Here is a 25,948-nt window from a genome sequence, read left to right on the forward strand (position 1 = left end):
GCAAGGCAGCCTTCCTGCCAGGTTGGGTGGGACAAACCACTGACTAGTGACAACGAGCCAGTGCTAGCAATGGCAAAAGGTCAGGTGCGATCAGTTTTTTGGGCCCTGTGCTAATTTTGCACCCATCTGAGTGAAGCCTTCACTGTGGATTCCACTTAGCTCCAGAGCTGCAGACTCCAGCCCTGAGTGCACGGATAATGTGCAGACATCAGGTGTAGTACATGCAGAGTAAACATGTACAGCACTTGGCCTCAGAAACTCAGCAGCCCTTGTTTGAAAAGTTACTGAGAGCAAGTCCAATCACTTGGGAAGTCTTACCCCTTTAGGACATCCTCATTTGCTTTTGTCTCTCCTTTTTAATCCCAGTGATCACAAACAAAGAGAACACAGCAAACAGATGAACCTGGAGAGCAGCTGACAGCATTTTTTCCAAGCAAAGTGCACTCACATGGCAGGACACAGGTGCCTACAAGAGAGCAGGCCTAGAACAACTGGATGCAAACACTAGCCTTAAGCTACTTGTGTCAGTGTCCAAGAGAGCACGATGGCTTCGAGGAATCATCTAGCAGTCTCTCGGGCCCCTGCTACCTTCCTCATTAAACCTAGAACAAGGCTGCAGGGTGTGTTTGTGTGCTTCAGCTAGTCCTTCCCAGGGCGAGAGCTGGAGTCAAAGACGGTGCAAAGAGCTGGCAAATGGATTCAGCATTAAGACTCAAAAATGGCAATAAAGGAAAAAGAGCAGCAGCAGGAGAAAGAGTGCAAGGCTCATTTTGTCCCCACGTAACTTTGAAAATCCAGTGTAATACGGTGTTGTTAAAGTGGTATTAATCAAGAGCCAGCAACAACAGCTTTCCTCTATACAACTGGATATACTGTTTGTCTGAAGGCAAAATACTTGAATGCCATGGATAGTTCCCTGGACAGCTCGGTGCATCAGAAAAAGGCACTAGACTAATAGACCATCTGGACAGCAAGAAGTGCCTGGAGTAAGCTTTAGACCCACTGCAGCATCCATGCATAAATGGCTGTGCTGCTAAGTGCTGAGGCTGGAACACAAGCATCCCAGCAACCAAGAAGCACAGGAGAGCTATGCCAGGGTTCGTCTTCATTATCTCGTAACTGAGTGTTTATTATTTGTGTAAAGAACAGTTCACCTTCCCCTAAACGATGGTGAGTCTGGGAAAAAGAGAAAGGTAATTCCACGGTCATCCCTCCTTTAAATCCTGGTTTGGTTGAGCAGAGAGGTCTCCTGCTCTTCTGAGAAGCAAAGGCTGAACCCTTGGGAAGAAGACAAGTAGTTTTAGCCTTTGCACCTTCACCAAGGCCTTGGCTCCTTCTGCCTGAAGTCAGGCCTAAAACTGCTGAAAAACTTTTGGAAAACACCTGCTCTTCCTCCTAAAGTTCTGAGAATGAGAAGGGAAGGTAGAACTACTGAACGGAGACAGCTTGCTGTGACAGCAGTAATGAAAGCACGTAGTCTGCGTTGCAAGCAGGCAATAAAAACATCCAATTATCTGGTAAAGTTTATTATGTATATCTTTTTATCGTGTGATTTATTTTCTCTAATACCTTTTGTTTTAAATGTCTCATTGGTTTAGAGAACAAGGCAGGCCCATATGCAGATGTTCATCTGTGTTCTCCTACCTGCACTTAATTAGTTGTGAGTAGCTTCAAAAACAATTTAGGACAACGCTTCCACTGCACGTTGCTGAGGTCTGAGAAGCTTCCTGTGTTTCTTCTTCCCAGAATATGTGCAAAGTACCTCTGTTCAGCTGATAAAAAAATAAAAAACCCTCTGTGCTGACTGACGGGGAAGTTGGACAAATGAGGGGCTGCTTTGACTCTCTGTCCCCCTCCCCATCTACTTGCCTTCAAGTAATCTTTTGCTCTGTCACTCACTTCTGTTTAAAAACCTTAGAAAACAGATGCTTATCATTAACACTTGAAGTTGGGCAACCGTGCCAGTCACTGTGATGGGCAGATAGCTGGGGCTCGCTCTCAGAACCACGCCATTAGTCATGGTGATGACAGCTCGCTTCAGATGCTGAGTTTTTCATGCTAGGAAATAGACAAAGGTAGCTATTTATTATTTTTAATAAAATAATTGCTTTAATGCAGTATTTAAAATAATTTTAAACATCTGATCAATAAGATACAGTACACAAATATGGAAAATGCTGCACTTTACATAAAAAGTAAAGCTAAGCATTTAATTATACAAAACAATTTTGCCTGATGCTATCAATATCTCACAAACTATAGCTTAGTCAAATTACTGCTTTTCTTATATATATATATATATGCCATATATACATATATAAATAATTTACAGCATTCATTTGCTAGATTTGTCTACTACAGTTTCAACACCAAAAAAAAACTGACTCAAAACTTACTGAATTTGGTAACTATATGCAGTGGTTCTGATGGTAGAGGGCATTTAAGTTATCACTTTAAGTTCTAAAGTAGCATGCCAAATAACCACAGGAAGCTTGTTCCTTGAAAGTAAATAACTTTTAGCAGGAAGCCATTCCATATATCAGTGCCTTTCCCACCGGTCCTGGGAAGCAGCCATGCCATGCAGCACTGTGTCATGGGAGGCAAAGTGTCTGAAGGTTGGGGAGAAGGGTGACCCGGAGCTTTTCCCTTCTACCACAAGGCAAGCTTTACCAGCAGAGCAGAAAATCTTTGAATCTATTCTAGCAGTCTGAATAGTCTGGAGTCATCCTCCTCACTGAATGGAAACGAGGCAACTGACTAACTACTTTCTACTTGAAATGTTTCCCCTCTTATACCACATTAAGGTATGATAAACATTAAGCTGACAACTAAATGAATATCCTCAATAAAGCAGTGAATTCTGTGCTTTGCAAACACTATGCTTCTCCTTAAAAGTTTCTAGCTATAAAGTTTCAGAATATTTACTGTATCTCAAGATTTCCCTTTCTTGCAGTAAGCACAAGTTTTGGTTCATTTCTTCCCTAATTTCTTAATCTATGCTTAAATTCATTGCTATTTTTGTTGTTATCTACGTAAAGAAAAACGTAAGATATCAGCGTGTTCTTTTTACCTTTCTTTTTTAGGCTTTTTCACTCCCTGTATTCAAGTTCAGTAACACCAGATTTTCCCAAACATCAAAGTATGCCCTACCTACACTGCTTGGTGTACCTTAACCACAAGAATGACCGATTAGTTCATCTTCCCTCAATCACTTTTTTCAGCAGAAAGGGGAAGGAGACAGTTGAAGTGATGTGGAGAAGAGGAAGTTTCTTTCCCTCGCTCCTTTTGTTTGCTAATTTGCTCCACAAAGTAGCATTCAGTAGTAATTCTAAGCCCAGAAAATTTAAGGACATCTGATTTAAGGAGATTTGTTGAGTCAAACAGGCAATACATTAGCATGTTGACTGACTGCTGGTTCATGAATAAGTACAGGTGTCATGCTGTGCAGTGCCTTTAAAGTGTTATTTGTCCCCTAGATAAGGTTGGATTAGAAGAAGGCACTACAAACAGATGTTGCAGATTCTGGAGTACTGAAGCAAGTAACATACATAAACTAAGTACACATATCAAGCCCTCAGAGCCTGCAAGACACAAATGCAATGTAGTCAGGGGCCTGTGTGTGCAGCTCAGTGTTTTCACTGGTTTACAGACTTGTTTAAGCCAAACATTATTAAAAACCCTACCGGTGCTAAGTTAGGTATTTAATAAAAATGTTTATCTGTAAACAAGAGTTATCCTTACAACGGATCATCTTCCAGAAATTGGAATTTCAAGACAGTGCAACAACGCTTCAGTGTTTTCTTTGGCAGTAGACAGCAAGTTGAGATGTGAAATTCAAATCACTTCAGAAGAGCACGGTACAAGGTTAGAGAATGCTTCATCTCCCTCTCTTGTTCCATGCAGAATATCAAGTCCCTGAGACAGACACGAGTTATTCTTGGACGAAGAAGCTGTTTTGTAAGGCTAAAATGTGACGATCCAGGAACAATTCCATTGCCATTCAAACCCTAAGAGTGGAAGGAGAGAGAGAAAAACGTTAACATTTCATGTTGATAAAAGTTTTTAAATCAAACTGGTTGGGCTGTACTGCCTACTTGCGTAGAAGTAACCTGCTGATGCTCAGCTTTACTTGCTAGAAAACAGAAATCCAGATGCTCTTGATGCATTAGATTCTTCTAAAGACAAAGCACACATCTGCCAGTTAATGGTTCACACCAGTCAAAGCAATGAAAAACATTCTTACTAAAAATTTCCTTTTTTTTCCATAAACTGTATTACTGTAAGATTAGTAACTGCTGTTTCACTGAAGTAATACTAAACAGTGGTGCTTTCTCACTACAAAGGTGGTGCTACCCATTTCTGTGTAGAGCCCTGTGTTGTGCTCACAGTTCCAGGAGCTCCAGATGTTTACATCTCTTCTGGAAGAAATGTATCACCACAATGGGTACAAGCTGTGAAACATGGCCAGGACAGACTCTTACCCTAGCCATCACCTGTCAAATGTCCTTTACAAAAGCAAGACATACACACAGTCATAGATACATTAGGTTGAAAAGGACCTACAAGATCATCTAGCCCAACCGTTCTCCTATCGCTATCCCTACCCAACTACTAAATCAAATCCCTTAGCACCTCATCTAAACGCTTCTTGAACAGCGCTAGGGATGGTGCCTCAACCACCTCCCTAGGCAGGCCAAAGCATCTGTGCATTCAGGGTGCTGTATCCAAGCCTTTCCATCTCAGACAGAAGCCTCACTTGGTTATGAAAGCACAACTGGTGTGGAGATGATGATGTTTAGTAGTTACAAATTCAGGCTATTGGAATGAGCAACCCCCATGCATTCCAAAATGCCCCAAGATTTATTATTAGGGGTGGAGAAGAAGATTACCATGAGCTGCAGAATAGACTGGCTACTTATCTTGGAGCCAATCTACGCTACGCAGCCAGTCTCTTATCACTACTGGAGGGTTCCTGGTAATGAATGCAATTTGTACAAATACGAGCGCTCAGTCTCTGTAACTTCAGCAAGGCAATGCCTGCCAGCATCAACACCACTTGGAGATGGTGCTGCTTGGATGCTGTGCTAACTATATCAATTCTTACCCTAACACTCTCTGTAAGACTTCAGCAAAATGACTTTGCCCACTTTGCTTAGGGAAATCCAGTTAAAAAACTCATATATTAGATACAAATACCAGTGCTGGACTATCTATAGCAGTGAATGCTACTGCTGTTAGGAGGAAATAACTGAAATTTATTTAAAAAAATAAATAAATAAAGGATTCACCAGAGAGCACACACTAGCCACAGAAAACCCAGGGCACGTTGCAGAAATGGAAGCCGTATTTCTTACTAGCAGCATGCAGGGTATTCAGCACCATTTCATTTGCTTTACAGTCGATACTATTAAACACTATGAAATACCACTGTTTGAAACTTTCAGTTTGTTAAATGGCTCGGAACAAATGCGTGCGTGGGGAAGACTGCTGGCCACACAGCACAGAGAGGGCACCGCTGTCCTGGTAAGACACAAGGGGGTCACAGTTCAAGTTTGTCATATGACAGCCCCGAAGGATCCAGGGAAAAGATAGCTCTGCAATGCAGCTGCCAGCACGGGTTGAAAAGGAGGTCAGTCCAACAGGATGCAGCAGAAGGCCTGAGGCAACGTCATAAATGAAATAAACCCCAAGGGTTTTCAGGAACCCAACAGTAATGTCCTTTGTAATTCAAAGAACTTTACGGAGGGGAAAGTATTTTCTCTCTAAATAGTCATTAGTCGGGGAGACTTACCTTTAGAAAGATGCAAACCAAAGCCACCTCAATCCAGTTTCCCCCTTACAAAAGTAGAAGGCAGACATCACAGATCTCTGAGTCTGCTGTGGAAGCTATCAGAGCAGCACGCTGTTAAAACAGAGAAGCTCAAAGCTGCCCATGCTTGGGACAGAAGTATGCATTTGTTTTTTCTTAAATTCTTACCCATCGTGCCCAATGCAGGGATGTAGAATGATGTTTTCCAAGGCCAAAGCTTACAATGGACTTCTGTTTGCTAAGATAGACAGTTCATACTTTTAAATTTCACAGAGCATCAGACAGGCCTATCAGAGCTGAGTACAGCATTGCAGAGACTCTTCAGCTTGCAACTGAACATATCTAAAGCATTGGCTGCCACATCCAAGTCAAAAGAAAAGGCCCCTCTGTCAAAATTCAAGATGGTTTAAAATCAAAGGAGTCAGGCAGCATAGTCATTCCAGCCCAGACTGGACTGCAGACAGGCTCTGTATGGTCAGGGAACTCACCCTACACAACACCTCCTGCATGCTTCTGAACAGTTTACGTGGGGATCAGCACTAACTGGTTGCCATCCACAGCTGCATGGAAGCACTGGTCTTTCATGGATTTTGAACACTGGAACAAACAACATACGGTGATATAGCACCTGTCTGTAATAAGACATTTAAGGAACCAGAAGTAAAAACACTCCAAGTTACGTTGTCATCTGCATACCACAACGAACCATCACACACATGCCTCAATGTCAAAGAGATTAATGAGTGCCTAACTCTGAGCTCTCTGGCTGACACAGAGGATACTTCATGGAAGGGCCCTCTGTTGCTCCGTTTTCTGAGGAGAACTGAAAAATAAAGCTTTTAATTGTCAGTACCTCAGTGAGCCAACAAGCAGGGGAATTACCCAGCACAGGTACCGCCTGCCCAACAGGGTATCAGCAGCAGTGCTGCAGCTTTAGCATAGCTTACAGACCCCATCTGTAAGTTAAGTAAGGTATTGCAGCAATTGGGCTCTGCACCACTGGAAACCACCTCTCACGGCATGTGGAGCAGCTGCCTTAAAGCCAGCATCACAAGGCTACACAGGCTGCAGTTCTGTGCTTCACATACCCTCAGAGTTTGGTCAAATCAGCAGCACTGTCAGAACAACACGCCTTCGTGATCCTCATAGCATTTTGTACATTCCTAACAGAGATCAGTTACTCTTAGTGACTGTGGCAACAAAAAATACTGTGGAGCTCCTGCAGCAGTTCCATACCTGTTTTGCAGCTACTGTCGTCAGGAGGCTGCTCCTGGAAACACAACTTTAAGATCTCTAGAGCTCTCTCCAGTGGCCAGATGAAGAATTAAATATTGATTCTCTTTTCAAAGGCGAGAGCAAATTTGATACAGAGCCACGACTGTCACAACAGTAAGGCTGCGAGACGAGACCCTTCCTTTACCTGAGCTACCATACTCCTAATTCCTCGTCTCCAGTGTACTTGTGGCACACAGTCTAGAAATCTGCAATCTTAAGCACTGTCAGAAATACCAGAGCAGTTCAGAGCTATTACACGGGACCTGAAATTCAGAGGTCAGCAGAACCCTGCCTTCCACCAACCTGCATCAGGATCAGCGAGCTCACCTGGCACAGAACACATTCCCTTCCCAAATTTATTGGCTTCACATCAACTGCATTCAGACCTTTCAGCTCTCACTGCGGTTTCACAGAGGGGTACTTTAAGGCAGCAAACTTCAGCCAGATCTTTAGAGCAGAGTCAAGAGCTCTAATTTTAATTTTTGGTGAGGCATAAGTACTTGTAAGCCTCAAAGCTAAGATGCTAAGAGAGTAAGCTGCCATTGTAGCTCTGCTGTTCATTACAAAAATATCACCAAAAAAAAAAAAAGGGAAACAGTTTTCAATGCCATTTGTAAACACTGAGAAGTTGCAGCTGTTTGTAGCAGATACGCTGTTGGAAGGTGGTACAAACACCAGTCAGAGCAACTACTCTAATTCAGGTTCAATAATCCCCAGTTCTGTCATCTGTGGCCACACTGAAGTCTGTGACGGCCAGCAGCACATCCTGCGCATCACTCTCCCATCTCACAGAAGGGAAAAGAAGGTTAAAAAAAAAATAATTGTGGAAATGTTGCTTTTGCAAATAAGCACATAATTTAGGCTAGAGAAAACAAAATGAAAGAAGTTAATACTTCAGTGGCAAACCAACGTGCTCATTCTGCCTATTCTGTCAAGCCTCACAATCTACTAGAAATTCTCCCCACACTCACAATGCTAAAATACTACATTACTCAACATTTACAAAAAATACGGTTTCTTTTTTATTTGAGAAGTTGGTTTTGCTGTTGTTTTTCATGTGTTGATGTTTAAATCTCACAGAACATTAGGACAGATCAAGCTGATGTCTGAAAGGCTTAGATCTCCGTTTCCAGACTGTTTCGCATACAGCTGAAAACAAACATGTATATTTATGATGTTATCTGTAGTGTATGAAGTCTCACCAAGCTGTCAGATCTACACAACAGAGAATGCTATCCAACTAAACATTTTCCTCAGATTTCATTGCAACATTTCTACAAGTCCTTTCATATGTAGGCAACAACATGCTTTACATATTGAAACAAATTACTGTGAATGCAACGTCAGTTTATTCACTATTAATGCCCAAGATTCATGTACGCGTGTCACTTCGTGTGGCTCCATCAGATGCTTAATCTGTACCTGGAGGTAACGAATACTATACAAATATGTCATGTTAGTTAATAGACAATTATTAAGCTGAAATTTTCTGGCTCTTTGCCACATCTTTTTAAGCAATGTATTGTCAACTAAATTATAAATCTCTTGACCCTTCACATGTCATCAACATTTCTGCGTTACCAATATGTTCAGCCTAAAGCTACAATGCAATTAGTCATTTAAATTGCAGATATCTTTCACACATAAGAAGAATTAAGTTCCTATCTAGCAGAGAGAAAGCACAATGCGGGCCGATGAACTGCGCTTCTGAAGTGTATGAATGGCAGTCAGGAATATTTTGGCCTATTTACAGGGGGAAAAATTCACATCAAGTGTATGTACAGCCTAGACTGACAGCAGCCAGGAAATTCAGAACTCAAAGTGAAACTCCGTTGCTGACAGGGGCTTGCACACATATCTGCTGCAAGATCTAAGTAAGATGCTGAAGCTACACTTTATAATACCTTCCCCAAAGGTATGACTACTCTGTAGACTCCTCAGTTGTCCAATAGCTTGAATTAAGAACTAGAAACCAAAATCAAAAGTCCACATATGTTATGCATGCGCAAAGTAGAAAAAAAAGAAAAACTCTCCTGTATCACTTTAGACCTAAGTCTCAAACTGGGTTAGGACACAAAGAGACACTCACAGAGAGAAAACAGAGAACTCCTCAAGTGTAGAAAGAGATTTTGTAGCCTGGCTCTGAGGACCAACTTACATGCAAGTAGTCTAATTTAAGGTGATCGATTTTCAATTCATTTTCTGTAGTTTTTAAGAAAATACCTTAGCAGATAATCATGTACCAATACCAAACAGCCAGAAGCCTCCCTGTACCCCCACAGGTACAGACAGGGCAGCAAAACCCATCCTCCTTCACTGCAGAGGAAAGTTTAATTCACATTCAGACACAGTCACATCCTGAACACAAGTACTGAAGTAGATGAGTTACGCTAGTGTGTTCTCTCAGAGGTCAGAAAGGTGGAAGTAATTTCTAAAGCTATCACTTCTAATGGTGTAAAGCCACATGCCCCTCCCCAACTACCGCACATTCCTTTATTAAACACACACACACACAAAAAAAAACCAACACAGTGATTTGATTGCCACACTGTGGGAAAACAAAATCTCTCTTCCTCAATCATCTGCTTTCCGTTCATTTCGCAGGAAAGGACTTGTTGCTCAATGGCTTAGTTCTTCCTAGATCAGCCCAAAGAGTATCTCCAAAGCTTAAACACGCACCATTTACAGAATATGTTTGATCCACATGCATACTGGCATCCTAATCTGTAAAACAAGCAGGGTAAATTTAAGTTCTGCTAACAGTGATCGGATGTGGCACAGAGCTTGCCCTGAAAGAGGAGATGACAAGCTTGCTTTCTCCACACACATTCAATATTAAAAGTGGAACAATGACCAGCACTGAATATATATTTCTTCTGTTTATTTTTGCTAAATTTCTTTCCAGAAAGAAAACGCCAACTTATTTGTGGACTGCAGTACTGAAAGATGTGTATCACCTCCAGAAGTACATTGTTTCATGTTGTTTACGAAAGCTGGGTATTTTACAGTGAATGCATCTGAACAGCTATACATTGACCCCAGGTTTTCAGCTGCACCATTTGCTTCTGCAGCAGTACCCCAGCACTAAGGACCAGAAGGCCTGAAGATTCGCCAAGTGCAGCATTTTGAGCAGTGCCTGCAAATTTGCCCTCCCAGCTATGAACTCCCTGCATCTGGAGGGAGAGCTGGCGTACAGACACAGCTGCCCAATGCTCCTCTGCTTCCCATCCCTTCCCCTGCTTCCCATCCCTTCCCCTGCACCACCAAGCAACTCAGCACATCCATACTTACCCCAAGGAAACCTCTGAGATCCCTCAAGAAGGGCTAAGAGACCATTAGTAAAATTTTACAGCAGCCATCAGATCAGACAGAAAGTAAGGAAATATAGAAGATTCACCTGTGAGTTAGTCAGTGTGACCAGCCCACAGGAGAAGACAACTGAAGGATGTGACAGAACAGCACTCTGGGGCAAGGCAGACCTCAATACTTCCAGAAGATAATCTTGACTATTTCTCAATATTTAAAGCATTACAGAGTGTGTTACTAACCAATAGAAAGCAACGAAACAAAACTTAAAATCAGGAAAATAAATCTGTGGCTTCAAGTTTACTTTTGCTGACTTGGTTTTACAAGAAGTTGTCTCCTTTTCTTCAAGAACAGTTTTATGTCTCAAGTCTTCCTACTCTTTTATTCATTAGCATTCCCCACATGTCCCCAAGATGGGAAAGGATAAAGAGGTGAGTAACAAATACACAAACCTCAAAACACACAAATCTGAATGACTCTCCCACACTTTTGTATCCAAGTGTCCAGAAAGACCAGAACGAGAGATGAAGATATTACCACTTCTGAAATGCAGGCAGCACCAATTACCACAATAGATGGATTTTCTTACCAGGATCTTCTGAAATCGTTATTTCTGAACAATACCATTCAAGTGTCAAGTTGTAATGAAATCAACGTGCAAAATAAAATCAATATGCAAAACTACTCCAACTAGTGTTTAAAACTCTTCCAGTATCCATTGCATTTTGGTACAGGAAAAAGGTATATATATGAAATTTGCTTACAGTATTTTACTTCTTCCAGTAGTATAACTGGTTATTTCTTCCCGGTCTTTCCAAATACCTCAGGGCTTCAGTTTACATCAATAACAGCTTGAAAGAATTCATTTCCTTTAATTATTACAGTAGGTAATGATAAAAAAGCTGAATGCACAACTTTGCTGTAACAGACCTAAGAGATACAGACACCGTACAAAGAACATCAGGCAAGTTGAAGAAGTCTCTGTTAGAAACATCAGTGACTTCATTCAACACTACCAAAGGATCACTCATACTCAGGAATAATTCCTTCCATCATGCCTGTCTGCCAAGATATTAGGCTTAAAAAATGGTCACAGGAGTATTATGCACAGATTTACTTTTTGACATTGCACAGTCGGGAAGTTCTGACATTTAATATTATTTGTGAGTGAAGCTGTCTGTATTTGCAATTTGAAATGAGAAAGTACATCCTGCCTGTTTAAATTATTCTCAGACAGGTTGCCCGAAAAGATGATTTTAAAGATGCCCAAATGTGTATCAGCCTAAGGCCATACTGTACTTGCTTTCAGTTTCAAAGACCTCCTTTCATCTCTGAAGAATGGAATGTTGTTTACGGCTCAGAATGTTTTGCCATGTTATCATGAATGTATTACAAATGTTCTGCTTCTTGAAATATAGCATTCATCTAAACCATTTTTTATTCTACAAGAGAAGTCTTGAGCCTTTTATAAATCTTGTTTGGATATACTGAGACACTTAAATGCTTAAGTATAAAGAGCCTTCACAGGTTTGTCATCCTGCATAATCTCACACACACACACAAAAAGAAAGGTCTGCAGAGAATCAGAGAATGGCTTTCTGATAGCATGAAGCTCAAATGCTATGCACTGGAAATCATGTGAGAACAAAAGTAGCTTCATTAGTGGAATTACTTTCCTCTTCTTCCTTACTCAGTAACTACCTAAGGCAACCTATGAGAGAAACACCTTAAAAATACACAATCAATGTTTGTGGTGAGTTTCAGGCTCAGTCTACACGTTCTTTTTAAAAATGACAACGTAAATAATGGATTACCACCTTATTACCAACACTTTTCCACCTCATTTTGGCACAATTGTGTAAAGCTTTTAATAAAATAGATACATTGCAGGTGATGAGAAATAACTGAAAAGCACCCAATAGGCAGACCTGTTAAATATTCAGAAACAAATCTTGCAATAATTGTAGGAAACCACTATGAAGAAGAATAGTTATTTGATAGAAAAGGAAGGGGAAAAGTTCTCATGTTGAACTCCTCTCTTCAAACTTTTCCAGGAGTATTATAAAAAAAAAAAATCTGTGCTTCCAGCTTCAAGGGAAAGTGCCTTAAAAAACGTGAAAGTGAAGAGTAGCTACTCAAAAGCTTGGCATGCTGCTTTCTATTGCTTGTTTAAATACCAGTTCCTTCACTTTAGTGCAGTAAATAGTGAGCCATTAAAGACTTATGTGTCTGTCTCCATAACAGAACAACATGGAAAAAAAATCAAAGAAAAAAGTTAAGCCCACATCATTCAAGTGGTCTTTTGTCAGGTTGAGAGGAAACCTACAGGTCAGATACCACTACCATCTCAAGTTATGTTGCAAATATTAGTTGAGCTTTATACGAGGTCTTCTCAGATTCCAGCACGCAAAAAAGCGAGAGTATATTTATTCAAGCATGTATTTAAGCTTCTGAGGACACAAGTCAAGTTTTATCAGACAGGAAAAGCACCATTTCCACCATGAGTTACTTCTGGGGCTTCTGCTCATTGCGCTTAGGTCACAGGCCAAGCAGCCATTCTCTCATGCAGCAATGAGGCTTCATGAGAAGGAATGGCAAATCTGTCAACACTTGCATCGCAGCTGGCAATACCCTTCTCCCATTCCCAGCCAAGATGAAGATTTCTAACAGTAGCAGGGTGTCAGTCTTCTTGGAAAGAACTTCAGCAGCCTCATTAACTGTTTCCAGGTTTTGGAAACAGTTAATCTCCAGCAGAACATTAAGAGAGATGTTCAAACCAAGATCTGTTAAAAGCACCTTCAAGGCATTTTTTAAGTGCTAGATGAGACAGAAAAAGAGCTCTGACTCACTGCAGGAAGAGAATGGCCTAGCTTTATGCATTTATTCATTTCTGGTGGCTTTTTTCGGTGATCCAGCCAAGGCAAACTCAAAGAATAGTTAAAAAGAGTGCCTATGCATTGCACAGAGAAAGAAGTGCACAATCAAATGCCAGGTTCGTTTCAAAAAGCCATCCAAAACCACAAGTTCGACTGCTGGGACATGACAACTGGCTGCCATAGCAGAATACTACAGCAGCATTACCCTCCAGAAGCTTCTCTGAGCCACTACTTGATTCAGGCAACACACAGCATCCTTCATAGTTCTTCATATAACGCATAAACATCCCTGTTAAATTTACCAGAAGTAATCCTTGCAAGTATCTAACTCAAGGACTGGTTTTCTTACTGTAGGTAACCATTTTGTAAAAAGAAAACTCTTTTTCCCCATAGGAATTTCTTCCTACAGTGAATAATGAATATGGTTCCATATGAAGATACACCACCACGCAAGCCATTGCAAACCATTTCAGTACCTCCATGCCAGATCCAGCATTTGATGAATCCAATGGTCTCTTCTTTCTTGGTCCAATGGCTGCCAAAGCTGTGAGGTTAGCTTCTCTTTGTTGCATTTGTGCTAATTCCAACTGTTGCATCTAATTAAAAAAGAAGACACTTACATTAAACACAGTACACAGTATCCTAAAAAGCTAGCAGTTTTTTGTTGTTTTCTTTAATCACAGTTTCAGAAAGTTCTGTAATGCTTACTGCAACATCAGATTTGACAGCATAATTTCCTGTCTTTCTGGACACTCTTGACAAATTCCAGAAAAGTTATTCTTGAAATGTTAACAGTCCTACAGGCAGCACTGCATAAATCATGCTTTTTATGGAGACTGCACAGTGGTATCAATGCAGTCACAACAGGAGCCTCTCTGCTTGTTTCTTACATCAGGAACCACTGCTGATTAGCAGAGAACATTTCATCAGAAGTGATATATGTGACTGCAGAAGTATTATGAGCTGAAGTTACTGAGCTCTATGAATTAAGAATAAGCCTAGCTCCCAAGACGCAAACATTCTTCAAGCTGTTTTACCCCAACCATAAACTTGATATAACCACTCTGAAACATCTCATTATCCAGCTAAACAGGATGCTCTCCGTTCACTGTTTTCCCCTGTGCTGCCCTGAACACATCTGAATCTCCAAACATATCTGAAAACAAGTTAGAGATATAGATGTGTTGGCATATATTTGGTTTTCACTCACCTCCAAGATCCTTCAATGCACAGACATTCTTAGACACAACCTCTGCCTGAGTCAGGGAGACTCAGGATGCAGTTGCTTATTTAAAGCCAAATCAAGTAGCCAGCAAATCTCTTCAACAATCTTTTTATGAGTCTCAAGTAGCAAGTTAAGACTTCACTTTCTTTTACATGTTTGGGGATAGGAAAATGCCTCTAGAACAGAGAAGGAAGGAGAGAAGGAAGAAGAAAGGCGTATGTCTGTGCTTTGAGATGCATACTATTTCACTCTGTTCAGTAGATGCCAGCTGCTCTGGAGCTCAACCCAGGCAAGACCGTTGACAGACTTGCTAGTTTGGATTGCCCCCTCACTACACTGCTTCCAGTTGCTTCAGCTGTGTAGCTGGAAGCACAGGCAGAAAGAAGCACTCTCCCTGAAGAAAAAACACAACTTCTCTACTTTATCAGGTTCGTTCAACATAAATCTCTGAGTTTGATGTCAGTCTTCAGATGATCTGATGCAAAACTGCAATAGTTCCTCAGCCAGCACTCTCCCTGCTCTCAGAACTTAGAAAATCTCTTTGGACCAGAGTTCTCTGCATGCATGTGCATGCACATGTTTTTAGACAAGAACACAGAGCCACAGCATGGCAGCAAATTATCCAGTTCTCCTCCCTTCCTCCCCCCAGTCATTAAAAAATTATTTTGAATTCCTCATTCAGTCAGTACAGTTATTTCACTTATTAAGCCTCAAATACACTCATTGCTTTTTATTTTTGTTTGCTTCAGAGCTGAGATTTCACTTAAAGAAAAATCAATCTTGAAAGACCACCTGAGCTTCTCACTCCTACATTACGTCCTCCACTTGCAGCTACTACTTAAATCAGAATCTGTAACAGAGAAGTACTGTTGCTGTTGTTTGTTTGTTGCAGGGGTTAGAGGAGGGCTTTTTTTCCCTTAAAAATTTTGCTAACTTCATTTTTTCTACCATTATACTTCAGATAGGTAGAGTTGTTCTTACTTTACTGATGCTGGCAGCTTCACATCAAGCATTGCATCAGCTAGGCTATTAAAAAGGAAAACTAAAAAGGGAAAAGGTATTTCAGTGAATGTTTCCTAGATGGACATCTTTCAATTCAAGACTCAAAAAACACACATGCTCAAGATTTTTTTTTGACAGAAATCAGGGAATGAAGACTTTGCTATGAGTAGTTGCCTTTTTTCTTTGGTGAGGATGAGACAAATGATTTAGTTATGTGAACAGCGCAGCTTACAAGTCAGCATTGATCACACTATTTAGGTTTTTGCTTACAGAAAAGTAGTGCTACTTCTGCAACACTAGATACCATCATTCACTTACTAGATGCTACTCTTGCTCTTCTGCTTAGTGTAAATATTTACAACTTTATTCATTGGAACTGATGTAGTTCTGTGTGCTTAATATCTTCCCCTCAAAGCCTTTTTTTTCTTCAAGTTATACCGCTCCATTTGCAAGAACGTTTTCAGATACTGTAAGATTTTATGCATCCCTTAAACTTGAGAAGTGTTAGTGCTCCACAGTTGTCCAAGGCTACCTCCAGCTGACCTAATCGTATAAAGTGTTGCAGAGCTAATGGATCTTTCACCAAGCAATTCTCAAAGCGATGCTGGAAACTCCTCATAACTATAATCTACTCCTGCCAGCATCTTCACCCCATACACAGGCAGATTTTTCACATCAGACAATGGCTTCAGAGCAAAAGAAACAAAAAAAGGAAAAGGCAGTCTTGTTGCATTCTAGACATCTTGGGGTTCTTCTTGAGATCATAATTAAGACAAATAAATTTTAACATTCAATTCCATAATGTGCTCAACAGATTCCCATTCAGAGAAGCAGGCAATCATCCAAACTTCAGCAAAGTCATCGTTTCAACAAGTTTTGTTCCCCTTAAAAGCGCAGTATTAATGACCAAGCAAGCAGACAGGGATAAGGAAACAGGGAAGATAACTTGAAGGGACAGCTAAGGATACTGACTGGCTAGCTACTGTTGCATTTTCCTAAACAAAATTAGGGAAAAGCAAGAGGCAACTAGGCTGAGACAAATCTTTTTTTAACCAGCGTATTTTGTAGCATACAAATTAGGGCAGAATGATCATAGCCATATGCAAAAGGCATTAAGACTAGTCTATACAGCGTAATGAAATACAAAGCAGAGAAAATACAGCCAGCATTGTTTCCCATCTTGAGGCTGCTTTTTCAGTATTGGTATCTGAATAAAATAGGATATAAATAGAAACTGTCACATTCAGACTTCCATCTTGAAAACATATATATGTATTCTTTTTTCTTCAAGACAGAAGTGTAATAATGGCAATTCAAGTGTGGCAGGGTGAACCTGTCACACACTGACCCACAACTAGCAAGTTTCCCTCTCAGTCTGACCTACTTCATCTACTGAAAGATGCTGCTGTTCTGCCACGACATGGAGTCAAATGCATGTTCCATCCCAAATTCATTCCTTGGGTTCAGCATGAAGAGGGGACAAGCTCCAGGCAAGAGGCAGATGAGTGCTTCTGCTCCCCCTTTTCCAATTTTTACATACACAAAGAATTACAGTACAAAGAGTTCTAAAAACCTGTGTATAAAGATCAAATTGCTATGAAAACGTCTCAGAACTTGTAAAATAGTCTTTGTTGCTGCTGGCCTTTTTAATAATAAAAATAGGGTTTAAAGTCTGGTCTTGCAGCAAGCAGGAATCTCTAGGGTGACACAATAACCATTTTAGCTAATCTGACCTGCAGCACAAATCAAGAAGTAAGGTATGTTTTAAAGGCCTCCCTTATACCAAAAAGGCATTTGCAGCATGGCTGTAATCACACAGAATGAAAGGTTTTCAAATTGACCTCTCTGTTCTTCACTCAATCCTCTACTGAGGAAAATATTTCTTTTTTCTGCTCACAGAAATTGTAGTCACGATGCCTCATATCCACATTTCAGAAAATATGCAACATCTATTTTTACTGTTTCATCAGTGATATTTTTGGCGGCATTTTAATGTTGACAATTATATTTTAAGGTGACAACAAGAAGCACTTGAGATGAAGCACTGAGGCTTTTTAAAGTACATGTGCTTTTAAGCTTTTTGAGCTAAAGAGTATACAACATGATTGTTTCTGTTACCAAAGCTCCAATAATTCCAGCCATGCAAATCTACCAAAGTTTTCCCTAAACCTTCAAGAAAGAATCCCTTAAGCACAACAGAACAAAGGAGAAGGTATAATCTACTAGAAATAAATTAAACTCATTGACACCAACTAATCCATGAAGCAAATGGCACCAGGTGATCAACATCAAGGAAGAAGGAGAGCTGCCTTGCCAAATGCATCTTCACTTTTGAAAAGGAGTAACAAAAGCGCTCATGTTCAGTCACAAAGCAGAACATGATTCCAGTATTTGGTATAAGCCTTCACAGAAGAAAAAGTGCATGAAACCTTTACTCTCCAGAATGTCAGTAACAGGTCTGAGGTTAAAGAGGAGCCAAACAGCACGCATCCAGCACAATGCTGGCAGATGACGCGCCATCTCAAGAAATTCACACCACTGCCCATGTCTGCAGGAGTTCCAATACACAAAATATCTGGATAAACACAGAGTAAAATCTGAGAAGTGGAGGGAAAAAAAAATCTATGCACTAGGAAGTTATGTGTAGGGGAAAGAAAAAAAGCAGTCTCGGCAATTCAGTAAACAAGTAGAGACATACAGATGGAAATGAGCTCAGAAGAAATGGTGCTAAGACAGATGGGAAGCTGAACACCGCAATTCTGGATTTGATTTTAACTGATATAAAGGGAGAAACTAAAAAGGGCACCCAGAAGATACTGATTTTAATATCAAGAAAAGAGCAGGGATCAGGATGTCTCCACATACAATGTTGTAGGCTGACAGAGTATGGGACAGATTAAATAAAATATTTAAAGTAACAGAAGAACTGGCAGGAAAGGAAAGCAGGGAAGGCTGAAGACAACTTAATGTATGCCTAAGGGTTATGTGTGCTACCCAGCAATAAGTACATCAGGAGTAATAAAAGCACTAAAGCAGATGAACAAGAATTTGTATAAGACTTGCAGGGGGGAAAAAAGGTAAGGGCTACAGGCATACAGAAGAGGTATAAGACCAAATTCTTCCAGCTGTCACAGTCAAGAAATTAAACAATAAGTAGATTAATATTAAAATATTACAGGTAAGTCAAAGCAACTGTCACCAAAAGACAACATTCCTTCTAACTAGCTTGCAGCCTAACACCTGCCTGGGAGTATACACTATTGTCCCTTACTATACATTTCAAGTACCTTAACATTTAGTTCTTTAAAGTGGGGCACATAACACACTGAAATGAATTCTTGTCTTTATATCCATTCTTTTTTCCAACCACCCTTCTCAACTGAAGTTTTGTTGTGTTTCACTTCGTCCTCCATCAAATGTTCTAAAATCTTCCTGTTCTCAGTTGCTTCTCCCCTTCATTGTCTTTGGAAGAAAGCTTTCCAATTTTTTGCACTCCCTTTAAGCATTTTAGGAAACTTGTGACAAAAATGAAAAATAAACCTTAAAAATCTGTTTTTGGTTCTAAGCCTCTCACACTGGTTGTCATAAAGCTCAATGAGCATTACTGCCTCCAGCCTCTACCTTTTCTATACAAAATGTTCTGCCCTACAGGTTGAATGCTGCTGAATAGAGGAGTTCTCATATGGGGGACATTCTCTAAAGAAAACTGACATTTGAAGGCAGCATATTTAAACATTTACCATTCTCTTTTCTTCCAATTTCTCTTCTTGCAATTGCTTCCTTTCAAACTGTTTTAATTAGCCATACAATCAGTTTGTACTGACTTTTCCCTCTGTTGTAATTTAAAAGTAGTGCATGCTATTCTGCCTTTCTGAGTTGGTATGCAGCCCAACTTACAGAGTAGTACCCAATACTATAGATTTCTTTCAAGTTAATATTCCACATAGATGCTTCAGTGGCTAAACAGGCCTGAAAGTGGCTGCATCCTCCTAAACCAGGTGCCTTAAATATTTATACCTTAAGGCTGCAATAAGATGTTTTGGAAAATAACAGCAAATTTTATCAACACAACCATGCAGCAATCTACTATAGGTTAAAAAAAAAAAAAACCTGAAAAGTTTTGTTTTGTTTCTCCTTCAGTTGATACTTGACATTTTCTGATATATAAATAACTAGGTACCTACAGATTTAAATAAAGATCTAAAGAAAAAAATCCAGGAGTCAAGAAGCTACCGGACCCTAATTTTGCCAATTCTTGCTAAGAATTTCTCAGGTTTGGATTACATATTCCATGTTACCAACTTTTTAACAAATACTGATCTATTTCTGTGCTCTCTAGAACAAGTGGAGTATCCCATCAGTTTGCCTTACTTAAGAGGCCCAGAGAAGTTCACGTGTGTCAAGCATCCAGCAACAAGAGAGCATCAAGTTCTCTTTATGCATATTGTTGGACACAGCTGATGATACTTTTATTGTGAGGCCAAGAATAGGTTACAGCACCCTACCCCATAATTTTCATTGTTTCTGATGCTACGTGTGAGAAGACTGCTCATTATTGCCAGTGAGTTGGCATTACCACGAAAGAAGAACTGGACTTGCGGTTGTCGGTCAATGCTCCGCTGAACACAAGCAAGCAGTACGCCCAGGTGACCAAGAAGGCCAATGGCAACACTATTGCTCATACAAGCCAGGATGCCAACAGGAGCAGGAGAATGATCATCCCCATGTACTCAGCCCTGGTGAGGCTGTGCCTTGAGTACTGTGCTCAATTTTGGGCCTTCCCCTCACTACAAGAAAGACATTGAGGCTCTCGAACATGTCCAGAGAAGGGCAGTGAAGCTATGAGGGGTCTGGAGCACGAGCCTTATGGGGAGCAGCTGAGGGAAATGGGATTGTTCAGCCTGAGGGAGGCTCAGGGGAGACCTTATTGCTCTCTACAACTGACTCAAAAAAAACTTTGGCAAGGTGAGAGTCAGCATCTTCTCCTATATAACTAGCAATAGGATGAGAGAGAATGGTCTCAAGTTATGCCAGATGAGATTCATATTGGATATTAGAAAAAATTTCTTCTCCAAAAGAATGGTCAGGCTTTGGAATGGGCTGCCTAGGGAGGTGATAGACTAGGGGAGGTGTTCAAGAAATGGTCAGATGTCATACTAAGGGATGTAGCTTAGGGGGGAAAATACTGGTGGTCAGTGAGCAGCTGGACTGGATGATCTTGGAGGTCTTTTCCAACCTTAGTGATTCTGTGATTCTACAACAGCACTATAGCCAGCCCTTGCAAGACATTAAAACCAATCACAGTCCTTGCAGACCCACAACATCTTGAATGATTTTCAGCCTGTGTAACACTGTGTGTTGGCTCACTCCTGGGGTCTCAAAACTAAAGGATGCCCAAGACATCTTCCATGTACAGATTTCTCTGTCTCACCGTGCACTCCACCAAATGTCTGCCCTTGGCAGAGAAATATCTGTCTCACTGTTACCATATTTTTGTTATTTGTAGTCCTAACATTTCTTCTGTTTCTAAATCTAACCCATACTTGTAGACAATTACATATCCATTACAATCTCTCAAAGAAACTATGAAAAGGATATTTAACTCCAAAACATATTTAATGGAGTGATGGGGTGGGGCTTTTATTTTTCAGAACATAAAAATACTTGCTATTATCTTGCAGACAACTGGTTTTAAAATATTCTTAATAGTACCTCAGCTGCTCTTTTCTTATCCTTCTTCAGAATACTAGGATGACAACCACATAAATAGGGATTTGGTTCACTTTTCAGTTCATTTACTAATCTAACAATCTGAAGGACTTCCATTTCTAACATTCTAGAATTCACACACTCATCACACACTACTTCTCAGATGACGGCCCTTTCTTATTTGTGGGACTACGCTGCAGGGCAGAAGAAAGAACACAAGAAAGAAACACTACAGAAAAAAAAGGCAATATAAATCAGATAATTAAGCAGAAGCTCTCAGGTCACTGAAAACTCACAAGAAGCTTATTTATGGCAATGAGATCTTTAGATCCAGAAGACTAAATATAGAAGAAGCAGAAGAGTTGTGGGTAGGAAACAATTCAATAGTTTGAAAATTGAGAGTTGGAGATGGCAAGGAAAAGAATCAAGTTAGATTTATCTGAGATTGTGAGCAGAAAAAGAGTTGGGATGTACACATGAAATAGAAAAAAAAGTGAGATGATTTTTGAAAAAGATAATAGAGAACAGCAGTATTTCACCCATTAGATAACACCCAGGAATACACTGGAATCATGCTGACTTCAGCATTTTCTGTGGGGTCTACTTTGTCTTTACAGAAAAGTAGTGCTCAATCTTCCCCTCCAGAACAGTTAATGAAAAAGGCATTGAATTTTCTCAGTATCTTAACTGCTGCCATCATTCAAAATCTGCATCAAAGTCATAATAAAACAATCTGTAGGAACAAAGAACTAGAAAGACTTCTGTAGTCACTAGAACACCAAGTTGCCAGAACAGCAAGGAAGAGAGCAGACAAGTTTGCTGTTTATCAGGTACTCCTGTAGGTACTCCACATGCTCTTCCCTTGTTTGAGATGCAGCTGCTCACCTTTTTCACTGCGGGGTGCATCAAGGTAAGAACAGAGGTAATCTCAGAAAAAGAAAGGAGGCTAGAGATAAGCTACAAATACAGCTACAAGAATTGTGTCAATTGAATACTGTTTATAACTAGAAGTATAGTTGGAAATACAACATGAAGTAGCAGAAGGCACCTGAAAAAATTGAAGTTTAAAAGTAAAGGCAGCAGGGACAGCACAAGGACTGAATCCTTCTCATTTTGAAGTGACAGCAAAGGGTGAATGAAAAGCAGGGATAATTTATCCACACTTTGGAAATGTTGTTATACAAAGAGCTGGCCTATGAGGTGAGCAAGAACAAAATTCTTGAGTGGATAAAGGAGCAGCTTCAGGCAAGCCTAGCAGCTGTCTCAGAAAGAATGTGCATTTTCCATAGCTATTAAAATTTGCTGAAACAGGTGAAAGGGGGAAGTCAAAGACTTAATTCATAGCCAGCTACACAGACTAAGAATATAGCAAAACAAATGACTTAGCATAAGGGAAGTTTTAGGTAATAGGTCATGCGAAAAGGGACAAGAAGGTCACTGCAATTATGTATAGTCTTTTAGATAAAAGAATCCAGCGCCAAGTCTCTGGAAAGGCTTCCAGCAATTTCAAGAAGCTGCCCCAAGCAACTGGATGACAGCATATCCTGGATTTAAAGGTATTCTTTGTTACAATATATGCCCTACTTTTGGGGAAATGCTGCTTTAGAAAACACTGGATGTCCAGTACTGTTACCCCACATCCTGTCCCCCTCCTCCCAGCAGGTCACCATTAACATACAGAAGACAGCTTTGAGGAAGGAAGACCCATATTCACTCTTTAAGACCTACAAGGGGACAATTAGATTAGCCTTTCTAGTGGATACTCAACCAGAACTGCCTGGAAGGGATTTCATTCCAGCTGACAAAGGAATTGCAGTTCCCACCTTTGGTTTGCTAGGAGCAGGCTACACTCACAGCTTGACCAGTAAGAATGACAATGGTGAGCCTTTTCAGGCTTTCATCCCAGCACACACTACACCAGTTTCAGCTTTAGGGTGCTCATTAATTTCAATTTTGCTCTTATTCCAGACCTAATTGCGCTTGCATTTTTATACAGAAGTGAGCTGACCACGCATCTCCAAACATCAATAAAGTTTCAAGACTGAACAGCTTCACGTGGGCTCTTTACAACTTAACTTTGAAACAGACAAAAGGAAGCACTTAGGGCACAGGAGGTGGGACTCCTGCACTGCTCATGAAATCTGGTGAAGTTCTGGCTGCCCCACACTCAGGAGAGCAGAGGCAATACCTACAAAATGATCCTCAATGTTCAAAGTGGCATATCTGCCTGCTTTTCTTCTGATTAAACAGTCGAGCAGCAAAGCACAGACCAAAATGCAGGACAAGCATGATTAAGGCTGTGTTAAACTAGCACCAGATAAGATGTAGAAAAGGATATGGACTAGAAAACTTAATACAAACTCAAGCAGTCTTCTCCACTCTGTTGGCTACCTTTTTTGTATACATACAAGAACCAAGTTAGTCTTAAATTCCTTCTATTCTAAATATCTGAGTCATGGAATATTTTTCAAGACCCTCTATGCTATTGTTCAGTGGAAAACAAAAGTTGTTGCATAAACTAATCCCTTAAATGCAGGTTTGCAGTGGTTCAATAAAAAACCTCTAAAAACAATCAGATGATGTTGAAACTAAGGCCACCTACAAGATGAGACAAATCAGCATTTACCCACTGACTGCTGAACCTGGTGGCAGTGAGGCAAACTGGAAAGGGCTTTAAGGCAACTTCTGTACTTGCAGATTATTCTGTGAGCATGAAGAAAGAGTTGTAAGGAAGAAAAAGGAATTAAAAGATGGATAGTAAAAGCAAGTTTTCTCTCCTCTCATTTTACAGACAACTTCTACTTTGGTGCAAATCCAGAGCATTGATTCTAATACTATTTTACTGGATTTCCATTTGTTTTGCCTCAGCTCCTACATTAATCCAAACAGTAAGGGCCTTTAAAGCATTCATAAATAACCTGCTGCTGCTCCTGGCACCTAGGAACCAAGTGCAGCAATGTTAAGCAACAACAAATTTCATAGTTCAAGAGGCACAGTTAAGGAAAAAGGTTGCTCAGAAAATCACACTCATTTAGCACAAAGATCCTTAAAAATTGCATGAAATCAGTCAAGTAACTATAGAAACCAATTTCTTCAGCTCTGTATCACACGTCTCACACCTCAATTGTCTTTATTATCATCTGCTGTCAGATCCTTAATCAGAAATGTGAACAGGCTTGATGATTTATTCAGCAGGGAAAAGAATCTGTAGGTCAAGTGAAAAATTTCACACACACATACACACATCTTCAACCTTAGGTACTTTCATTTCATTCTGTTCCCAGTAGCTCTGGGGGCAACTCCAGTGAGATCCAATATTAAGGCTCAATTAAAATAAGCTCCAATTAGTGGAGCTTTTTTCTCTCAGGCTAGAAAAGTCAGGAAATGGATATTGGGAAATGTAAAAAGTCAGCTACTGAGAGGAGGCTGCAGACATAAATGAACTTATTTGTTGATTTCTACAGTTGCTATGCAGAGGCCTCTGGGAGTAAAAGCTTAACCAGTCTAAGCTATAAACTAAAACCCCTGCAGCTAAACATGAACTGTGTGAAACAAGGGCTCCATTCCAGAACAGAAAACTGCTGGGCCCAGAAAATTAAAAGCCAGAGGCGTTTTCCATTTAAAACTAAATCCCAGTACCGCCTCCCAGCCAAAGAATTATAAGCAGTATCAGATTTACAAAACGAACAATTACCCTGGAAAAATGTAGCCTATTGTACAGTCCCAGATGCTAAATCTCAAAGTTTCTTTTTTTTTTCTAATCCCACATTATATTCCTACCAAGTGTACCGCTGTAGTTTACAAAGAGCCATTTCTAAACAAGACTAGAACTATGAAAATGTTAAAAAGAGAGCTCATAACTCATTGACCTCATTTAAAGCACTGCCCTTGCCTGTAGCAGTTCCTGTCCTTCCCCAAGGCCTCTGCAAATGGTATGCAACAGCAAAATAAACCCTGACCTAATTGCCAGGACAGGGCTGCCAACCTTCTCTCAGCACACAAAAGCAAGCATGGTAACTTGAAAGTCCTACCTCTTTCACTTTCTGCTTTAAACGCAGATGCTCTGGATCTTCTTTATTGGAACGGCTCTACCAAAGGAACAGGAAAGATTGAACAGGAATTACTAGCATCCAAACACCACAGCATACGTTAAATATTTAATAAATGACAATTTTCTCCTGTGATTGAAGATTTTGCTCCAGGGGCGAATGCCTCAATCCAGACTGGTTCCCCTCCCCCTCCGCACACATACACCCCCCTCATCTGGGCTCGCTGCCTCTGCTCTAGCCTGAAGCAAGATTAAACTGAAAATGATGCTAACACTGTCAGTCAGGTCCAGTCTAGGCATGATGCTGTTCATGTCAGCAGCAGACACTTACAAAGGACAGGAAGTGCAGGAAAGAAAAGGAGTCATAATTTTGTACTTCTGCAAGTACAACTCGATTCTTTCCAGTCTGGATTACATTTCCACCCAAGGGGATCCAGAATTCAGATCAAGGGGATCCAGAATTCAGCTTGAAAACAAAACAACAAAACAGGAGAGGATCGAGTCTCATCTGACTGTGAAACATCTACCTATTTGCTGGTTTTGTTTTTTAATTTTTTGCTCTTAAGGGAAGGAGGAAGGATACTTAACTCTGTTCTGATTCTCAGATATAAGGGTACCACATCAAAGATGAACCCACTGATCTGACTACAGAAAAGAAACATATCTGGCAGGGCAGCAGATCTCACCAAACTCCAGAT

General features: G+C 40.4%; 1 protein-coding gene across 1 annotated transcript in view; it reads right to left on the minus strand.

Moving 5' to 3' along the window:
* Positions 1 to 2,370: 2,370 nt before the first annotated feature.
* The window catches only part of TAF4B (TATA-box binding protein associated factor 4b), a 57,766-nt gene continuing 34,188 nt past the window's right edge, over positions 2,371 to 25,948 (minus strand). The window contains exons 13-15 of the mRNA XM_065752611.1: positions 25,234 to 25,290; positions 13,743 to 13,862; positions 2,371 to 4,007 (exon numbers count right to left, since the gene is read on the minus strand). Coding sequence (XP_065608683.1) covers positions 3,840 to 4,007; positions 13,743 to 13,862; positions 25,234 to 25,290 — 345 coding nt within the window. The 3' untranslated portion in view covers positions 2,371 to 3,839. The remainder of the gene's footprint in view (positions 4,008 to 13,742; positions 13,863 to 25,233; positions 25,291 to 25,948) is intronic.

Source organism: Cyrtonyx montezumae, unplaced genomic scaffold, assembly GCF_038088225.1.
Source record: "Cyrtonyx montezumae isolate F1298 unplaced genomic scaffold, pur_monq_1.0 scaffold_8, whole genome shotgun sequence".
Taxonomy (NCBI): Eukaryota; Metazoa; Chordata; class Aves; order Galliformes; family Odontophoridae; genus Cyrtonyx; species Cyrtonyx montezumae.